Source organism: Limulus polyphemus, unplaced genomic scaffold (assembly GCF_000517525.1).
Source record: "Limulus polyphemus unplaced genomic scaffold, Limulus_polyphemus-2.1.2 Scaffold1607, whole genome shotgun sequence".
NCBI classification, from domain to species: domain Eukaryota; kingdom Metazoa; phylum Arthropoda; class Merostomata; order Xiphosura; family Limulidae; genus Limulus; species Limulus polyphemus.
The window spans coordinates 132,903-142,695 of record NW_013667217.1 but is presented as its reverse complement, the minus strand read 5'-3'; the positions used below and the strand labels follow the sequence as shown (position 1 = coordinate 142,695).

At 30.9% G+C, this 9,793-nt stretch overlaps 1 protein-coding gene across 1 annotated transcript in view; it reads right to left on the bottom strand.

Annotated features, from left to right (window-relative positions):
• Window positions 1-9,426, bottom strand: part of LOC106464286 (dihydrofolate reductase-like) — an 18,385-nt gene extending 8,959 nt beyond the window's left edge. Inside the window, exons 1-4 of the mRNA XM_013924414.2 lie at window positions 9,066-9,426; window positions 8,135-8,184; window positions 6,803-6,908; window positions 497-620 (exon numbers count right to left, since the gene is read on the bottom strand). Coding sequence (XP_013779868.2) covers window positions 497-620; window positions 6,803-6,908; window positions 8,135-8,177 — 273 coding nt within the window. The 5' untranslated portion in view covers window positions 8,178-8,184; window positions 9,066-9,426. The remainder of the gene's footprint in view (window positions 1-496; window positions 621-6,802; window positions 6,909-8,134; window positions 8,185-9,065) is intronic.
• Between the last annotated feature and the right edge of the window lie 367 nt (window positions 9,427-9,793).

The window sequence follows — 9,793 nt, the reverse complement described above, 5'->3', positions numbered from 1 at the left end:
ATAATATATATATATATATATATATACAGGGTTTAAAACATAACCTCCATCCACCTTTGTAGCGGAAGTAATAAGCTTCACACACACACACACCTATCTATGATAGAATTAAAATAAATCTAAATTAATTTTGTGTTTCTAGGTTATATATATGTATATGTTCACATATAATTACTATCTTTTCCAATGATTAATTTTTCCCCTATTTATTCCACATTCTAGTTATTTACATAGACGGACAGATCAATGTCAATAAAAGTCTTTACATTCTGGAGATAAAGTCAAAGAAATGTTTCATAACAATTTAAAATTTTTGGTAATATAAATCTCATACTTATTCACAGAAAGACATCAAAATAATTGTAGTCTTACTAAGTTTCTGAGAATAAAAAATGAGAATTTAGAAAAGGTAATTATTTTTCAGTTACCAAAATTGCAAATATTCATGTTAAGTAATGACTTAATAGTACAATTGTTGATGAATTAAAACACTTACTTTATACAACGAACTTCCACCAATAACAAATATTTTCTCAATTTTCTTAACTAGTGATGGTTCTTTTAACAATTGAACAACTTCTTGAAAAGATGGAACTAAGTGGTGAGCACCAGGCAGTTCTCTGAAATAAATAATGTAATAATAATTGTGAAATCTTACATCTGATTGGGTGCATTTAAACACTGTAAAAAACTAACTAAATATGACTTAACTACATGAAATACTAATATGATAATTCCATTGCCTAATGGTTATCAGGATAATTATATTTTCAAAAAACATTTCCCAAGTTGTTAAAAATTCATGAGACATAAGAAATTGCCTTACAGTTTTGATCTTACACTAATGTTTTATCTATGCATAAAAGTATTTTCTTAATTATGTATCACAGGTGAAACTTCTGATAGGAGCATTTACTGATCCACCTTTTAATATATTGTCATCAAGGTACAGTATTTACATTATTTTTGTTTCATTTACAATATTTTAGTTTCTAATATATAATGAATGACAGGGAATTTTTGGTGTAAAATAAATAATGAACTGTGTAACAACTTTTGATATTTACTTCTTCCACACAATGGCTCTGAACAATATAAAGATTGTCCCTGTTTTGACAGCAGTTTCTAAGTACCATATTAATACACATTTTTTTAGAAAATATTAATAGAACCTTATAATATTTCTGCTATAATTTAATACTTATTTAGTTTAAGTCTGAGACATGAAAAAAGCATACAAGATACATTTATGTTATCTTTAAAACCAAGCATTAGTTTATGTTCAATCTGACTGAAATTTTGCTACTCATTTCAAATTACCTCATGACACTTCTTGAGTGTTTGGTGGGACGGGGATTCGAACCCGCAACCCGCAGATTGCGAGTCGAGTGCCCTAACCACCTGGCCATGACAGGCCATCAATCTTTAAGGAAACAAAAACTGATCATCTAATTTCTAAATTCTATTTATGCTGATAACCAAACCAGACCTTCCCTCAAACCTCATGTCAGGACACCTAGTACACTTTTTACAACGTGACTTGCAAAGAAGTTTATTTCTCTTTTCCTTAGCATTGTAATTACTGAAAACAATAAAAATTATAATGTGTGGTTTCAGTCATAACAATATATATTAGACCTAGGGAAATCTAATTTTAGAAGAGGAATTTGTTAAAGTTTAAGATTATACTACAGTTGATAAAAAGAATTGATTTAAAATAAAAAAAATATATATACACAATTTTCTAAGCATTTGTAGAAGTAATATCTATATTAAAACATATTTTATTAAATATAAAATTGGTAAAAGAAATTGTGTAAATGAATTTTACTTCAATACTGATAACACAGATATAAAACTTTCAAAATTTCAAATTCCACAGCTTCTTGTTGGAAATTATCTTACATCAATATGTTTCAATGAAACTACTGAATCAAGTCAACTTATAATAATTATTATATTAACACACACACATATATATATATATATATATTGGTGCTTCACAATGTACACTTTAACTCTAAAAGTTGTATTATTTTAACATAATAATAAATGGTATAGTATACCAGCTTTCAGGAATATACTTGCAAATTTGTGCTACAAAGTCATGCTAACATAAACGATATTTTGTATGTTTTATAGATACACTGTTCACGGTGTATTTATGTGACACACAGTGGTAGTGAATGATGTGTCAAGTTACTGTATGAGCACAAGCAACTTATACAAGATGTACTAAGCATCACATCTACTTAGTTATTTAACCTTTTCACTACTCAGATGAGGTGGAAACCCCCACCACATGCATTAAAAAACAATCTTTTTTTACCTTATGAAATCATAGTATAGTATAATGACCCCTGTATAGGCCTAATGAGTTGGGAGCAGGGGGTCAGTCAGATCCGGGCTGACCCTCACTGACTGCAAGCAGGAGTTGTTCATTTTTTCCAGATGTGGTATCAAACTCTTCTCTTATCTCATGCACTGACACAGCTTTGGTCATGAATAATACAACTATATTACACACTAATATAAATCACAAAAACTACTGTATAAATGGCTAATATCTGCACTATATACATTTTTTCCCACTATATATATAGTTCTCGGTTGACATCTACGGGTCACTGGTACAATCAGGTATCATATGGTGGCAGAAAAACCTAAAACATCATATGATGCTTGAAGCAGTAAAAGAGTTAATGGCAACCGATATTATTCTACTCAGCAATACTGCATGGGGAATAACATTAAGTGGTTCATAATCATCTAAACTTAACCCTTATTGATTTTTTAAGAACTAGATACATTTACATGTATTGAAATGATGAAACCTGACTGATAAATAATGTATACTTATTACTAAACACTTCTACAACATTCCATTTATGAACCTCTTGCTCTATTGGGCAGTGGGTCAAAGGAGTAGTTTAATGTTATTTCTAATCTTATTTTATAATCTAACAAAAGGGAATGAATACTTAATGATTTGATGTAATTTATTATATCACCCATTTTCAGTTGATCTGTGTGGTTAACATGGTTTGCAAATTACAATTACACACTGTAAACAGATTTCTATTTTCCTTCTCAAGACTATTTTCTCTTTTATTAGAAATGAAATTAGTGTTCTTATAATGTCAAAACTTCTTATAGAAAGTACTCTGACAGCCAGTAAAGTCTCCCATCTTTCTCCCTCTCTCCATCAGGGGGTCACAATTATTTTTTCTTTATTACCCCAATTACCCATTACTGTATGTATGTCATCTACTACCTTAGTGTTTTACATTTTCATATAAAATATTATCGTGTTAGATCATATATATTTTGATTAAAAATTTTTTAAATATGGATTTCACTTTGAGTACCTGAATATAATAGAATTTTTTTAAAAACAGTAACTACATTATATCCTATCCAACGACTTCTTGCAATGAATCTTGAATGTAGTATTATTTTTTATTCTAGATGCTTTTGAAATATCACTGAAACTTTAGGTAGGGTAGACATAGTAGGTTTAAAGACCTTACAGACAGCAACTGCCCACTGAATGAAGACATTTTCAGCTCCTTTGTGGCCTTCTCTAGGTCACTCTAAGTACTTATGTATTGTCTTATAAAAGTAATTAAGCATAGCCTTGTAGTCAAGCTCCAAGCTGTGTAGTTTGAGTGGGTACAGTGATTGGCAGGTGTTGTCGTTAGGACTATGACATCATCATACTATTCTGAAAAGTTTATTTAGAGTAGTTATCCACAGGTCACTGATGTACAAGCCCTTTTTCTAGAAATGTTGAGTTCAGGTTGGTGTAGTTGGATGCAGATAATTTTTTATGATATGTCCTGTTTTGTAGTTACAATCAGCCAGGGCTGGTTTATCCAGATGTGTTAGTCTAGTTCCACCATAATGTTATTTTAATCTTTGTTCTGTGGTCGAATGTAAATGTTGAGGCAACAACATTGTACTTCATAGAAGAGTTCTTTTTGTCCTGACTTGTTGGTTGGTTGTTTCACTTTAGTAGGGATGTTTTGAAGTTATCTTTAGACCTGCCAATATTAAATTTGAAAAATAATAATCCCTACTGGGACAAGAGAAAAATAGCAAAAAATGTAAATAGTGTTGCTACTAATTATGTTTTATTTATTGCTTACTAATTACAGTGTATTACTGATTAAGAGCCCTGTAAGTACTACTCTTGGCTTTCTTTAGGAAATCATCTGTAAATTCTTGGTTTCTGTGCCATCTTCATATCTTCCTTATAAGCACTGATTCTAAGATGGAGTTTGACATTGATTCTTAAGAGTCCGTATCTTTTACTGTTTTCCATATCTGGAAACATTTGGGTAAAAATTTTTGAAGCATGGTTGAAACCACCAAAGGTAGATTGTGTTCCACATTGAATGAGGTGAACAAACATTCTGCTCTGATCGCATCTTTTTCTGATTTCATACCACGTTTTATGAAAAATGAGTCCAGTGTATTAATTCCAGCACCCTCGAACAATTTTCCTGGTGTTTAGTAGTGTTAAGATGTTTTTTGATGTCATTTTTACCTCCATGAGCAATGGAGAAATCAAAACACAAATAGTACATCTCACATAATCCATACCCTTTGAAGATGATACAGTATCAAACTTTTTGAATACTCGTGCCTAAACTTTTCTTTGATGGAGGCTTAGGAGTGAATCTGAACCACGTTTTTCCACCATTTTCCTCTCAAAAAATTATCACAGCACCCTAGACACTTACTTCTTACATGCTTTTTAATTAGACTATTTCAAGCATTTGTAAGATTGAGATGCAAAGTGAAGATCAGTAAATTATTTCCAGAAAACTATTAGTAGAAAAAAAGGTCAGTGAAAACATTTCATAATTTAGCATAAAATCATAAAGTAACAACAATTTCTACAGGTGTAAAATGAAAAAAAAATAATAAAAAATTGGAACAAATACACTCAAATCTTTTAAGTTTTGGCAGGTCTGCATTTTACTGATTTGAAATAAACTTTAGCATTAAATTTCCAACAAATGCTTTTAGGTTTTTGCTTAACATGGGAAGGTTAGGTAGAGAAATGATATATTTATGTTGGAATTGGTCTTTTGTGAGCATTGAGGAATCTTGTTCTTCTTGGCAGTAATATAAAATTGGAAGGATTTCCATTGTTTTTGAAAACTCTTTTTCAACATGGTCTATGTTACAAATCTTTCTAATTATGTAAAACAAGTTTGATATAATTCCACGTTGAACAGCTTTTTAGTGGTTTGACTTGTTAGTGTGTGTGTGGGTTTCCCATAAATAGCAATGGTCAGATGGTCATCATGCCAGTGAATGATTATGTCAAGAAATGAAAGGGTCTTACTTTCTTCTAAATGTATGATGAATTGTATGTTGGTGTTTATGGAATTTAGATGATGGAGAAAATCTTCAAGTGATGATAATCAAAGCTGTACAAACCATCTTGAATGGAAAAGTTTAAAGAAATTTCTAGAAACATTTTCCTGTATTCTTCATTTTAGATGGTGAATTAACAGTTATGGGTTTAAGATGTTTTTCAAGGAATTTGGCTGTGCTATGGGAAGGTCAGCCTATGGCACTGACAATGGGTCTAAGAGGAACATCAGATTTATGGACCTTGGAAAAACTATAAAGCTGATGTGGATTGCCTCTATTGTTTAATAGTTTGATAATTTTCAGGTTCCAATCACTCGATAATTTTGTTAATTTCTTGTTCAATTTGGTTAGTGAGGTCTTCAATTCCTTGTAGAGCCCTGCCTGCTTAATGGATTGCAATTTTTCTTTGTAAGCCATCTTAAGTAGAACTGTAAAGTTTTCTTTGTCTGCCAATAGAATACAAAGAGTGGGATCTTTTGGAAGATTAATGAGTGTCTTCTGGTTCTTGATTGGTCAGAGTTGAGATAGATGGCTTATCTTTTTGTAGAGTTGAATGAGTGAGAAGTCTGAATTTGTTACTATTCACTGTTGAAAGATCTTTGGCAGCTTTCTATGTACCATTTATAATGTAAATGGTAAGAGCAAACTTGGGTGTTGAAGAGAAATTGAGACCAAGAGGGATCCTGCTCTCCTGTGGGAGGTAGGGTTCAGTAACTTAAGTTTTTGATCACTTGTAGAAAGATGATTTGTTTTCTGTTATGTAAGGTAAGTCAGTCAAGTTTGTTAATGTGTTTTGTCTTAGCCTTTTCTGAAATGTAGTTGAAACTAAATTTGGTTTTGTTTGGAGCTTGATTAAAATCTTCTTAGTTCATTGTGTCTATAATTTGGGTTTTAAGACCATTTAAACCATGATGTAAAGATATTGTTTTTGTCTGCAGAGCTGAACATTCTTAATGAGTAGTTTTACTAAGGTATCTTGAAGGATATTGCTGATACCAACTACCTGTTCATTTCATTCAACAGGCAGTTATAGTTTGTTAGAATTCTCAAACCTATTATGTGTAATAAATTTTTGACACGAGAGAATCATGAAACAGAGCCATAAAAACTCAATTCTACATATTCACTTTCAACTCCAGTACAGTTTTAGAGTGCATTTTAATTGGCTCAGTTCAGTCACATAATAAAGTATTATCATTTCAGTCTTTAATTAACTTAACTAAAGCATTATGTTCAACAACTTGATATGTTATTCTAAATTCAGTACAAAAGGTAAATAATTCATAATTATATAATTTCATGGTGCAACGTATGGTCATTCACATCCATTCTGATGTTGTACAAAACAAGGTATAGACTCAGTTCAAGAAATTTTAATAAAATGCAGATCAATACTCTAAAAAATAAAACTCACTTTAGTTCTCGACTCAGCACAATGTTAATTCTTCCAGCTAGAGGGCGATGCTTCTCAGGAATAGAAAACCAGGTTTTCCTCCCCATTACAACAGCATTTTGCTTCTCTAGTGAAAAGAATATTTTACCAAGTAAATCAAAAAGATTGATGAAGTCAAAATTTCTAATTACAAATTAAAAGAACAGTAAAAACATTTAATGTAGCTTCATATAGTGTTTTCGAACAAGTGCACCTGCTGAGATTAATCAGACCAGCTGGAATGCATTGGCAGTTTTCACTAACTGTTGTCTTTAAACCTGTAACATTTGCTAGAGTGGTATTCATTATCAAGTCTCTCTGTAATGCTAAAGGAAGTAGTCATCATTAATTCTTCTAGTTTCATTTTCATAACATTGTGAATACAAAATGTTTTTAATTTTTCATATCTCAGGCTTTCTGTAAGTAGTTTCTCAATCACTCTGATTTTCAGAGCTTCTAAAGCTATGGTCTGTCTCCTGGATTGTATGTAATAATTGATACAGTGAATGTTCCATTAATAAAACATAAGCTAGTGTAATGACTATTTTATGAATTGTAGATTTTAAAATGGTATTTAGTAAATAACTCATTTTAAAATTTAATAGGTCTCTGCATGACAGCTCCACATTTCAGGTAATTTACTCAGTAGCTTACAGGTAAAATAGTAAAAGAATTACCTCATTATAGCACAAGTTATAATTCTTTCTAAACTTCCTATGGTTTTTAATATTTAAATTTTACAGAAAAGAAAAAAGAACTTGAAGAAAGGCTTTAGATGAGGATTGTAGTTCACATGATGCCTGACTTATATTTACTAAAGAGAAGAGTTCAGAAGATAACATAGGATATGCAACTTAACATTTTGTCAGGTACCATTTAATCACTGTTTGTATCAACTTGCATGCCTTAATGTAGTTGTGATATACAGACAAACTAATAGCAGTAATAAGACATTTCTCAACTTCAGAGTAGGTTTTATCCAAACAAATCAAAAAGATACAAGGGTAAGAGGGGTTACTAACATGAAACAGTTATTCAACTCTTCACTGTTATCTTTTAAAATAACAGAGTTAATCAATGAGTAAAGCAACAGTTTTGAAAGCTTGGAACAATCCTAAACTTATGTATGTAAATACCACTATATTTGAAAAATTTCAAGCATAGACTTATTGTTAACAGAGACACCTAACATAAAATGTCCTCTAACCTGACATATAGTATATTTAAGAACAGGTGAAACTGTACATTAATAACATGCACTAAACATAAAACCATTAGTTCATACCTATAAAGAATAAATTAAAACTCACAAACCTTTGTCCTTGGTTGTTAGTGTTAAACATTTGAAAAATGACATTTCCCTTCTGAAAAACACAACCACAGTAATATAAATATACATGACTATATTCTATTCTAATTAATAAAAAAGGACAATATATAAGGCTGTTTTTCTTTTAATCTTTTAAATTATGAAGGAGTTGGATACAGCCTTGTTTAAGAACCTAGTACTAGTTACAAAATGTGTACTAGATTACAAGGTAATACATAAAACTGTGTTTATTTGTTGAACTACATTTCAAGAATTATGCATTGTATGAAATATTGGATTACATATAGAGCTGGGTGATAAACTCAATTACCCAGAAGCATCAATTAACTGAAATTATTATTAAATCACCACACTTATAAGGTTTCACAGACAGACACACACACACCCCTTACAGCCCCCTTGTATCTGTCACTAAAAGTGTAATGGGCAAACAGTAATCATACTATTCGATCTGGATAAATGCATTTTGGCTTTTATGACTCCACCTATTTTGAGCAATCCAGCATGACATAACACACATTGGCTTTTATATAGGTTAGATATTTTATAATAGTTTTTATTAACTGCACATGACAACAATATCACCAACTATAAGTAACAATGTTACTCCAAATTTCTCATATAGGCTATTTTTTTGCTGTTGAATTGTTATTAGTTTTTTACTTGAACTGTTGAATGTCCTCAATTTTTACTTAATAACTACTAAGTAAGAAATCTTTTAAGCATTTATTAATTGTAAAGTACTTTTCATTATATATTTACACATATCAGTTAATTTTTCTTCATTTTCATGCAAAAAATGTGACAAAAAGATATGAAATTCTTTCCAAAAGGCCAGAATGCAGACAGCCTTAAATGGATTGTCATACATTTTGAGCAATAAAACAACCTATAAAAATGTTGGTGGTTCCTAACCTTTTTCCAGCTAGGGACCAGCTGGTTCTGAACCCAAAGTTTCATGGGCCACTTCTTACAATATTAACCTTCTATAGAACTTTCTTTTTTGACAATTTTGCAGACCGGCTGAAACCTTCCTGTGAACTGGCATTGCCACATACCACATCAAGACCACAGTGAACAGTAAATCAACATTACACCTGGTCAGTCAGAACTGCTGAAAAGATATTGACTACAACAAGGCATTGAAGTAATACTAGTAAATAAATTAAGCACTATAATCTAGGTTTGAAATCTTCTGTACTGTTTTCCCATACCACATCTTTAGTTTATCCATGGAAAATAGATACTACCATCATCTCCGTTTTAATGATTCACTAAAACATAATTTCTTGCTAAATAATTTATATCTATCCACGTTTTTGTTCAGCAAATAATAATAATTTAATAAGTTGTGTGTTCCAAAAGAGTACCTTAAACTTAGGCTATAACCATGCTAGTTTTGATTGTTGGAATTTATTTCATTCCAATTATATTTGCCCCCAAAATGTTATGTAATGGTATTTCGTACTTTATTAGTAAGCATTATTTATAATAAATGGCACCAATTGCAAATAAACAAAAGTTAAAATGGTGATGTAGACTGCATGCTATAATGTAAAAATCTATGTTGACAACACACTATAGTAGCAACCATTGGTGTTTATAATAAAATGTTCAAACACAAAAAAACTGACAACCTTGTG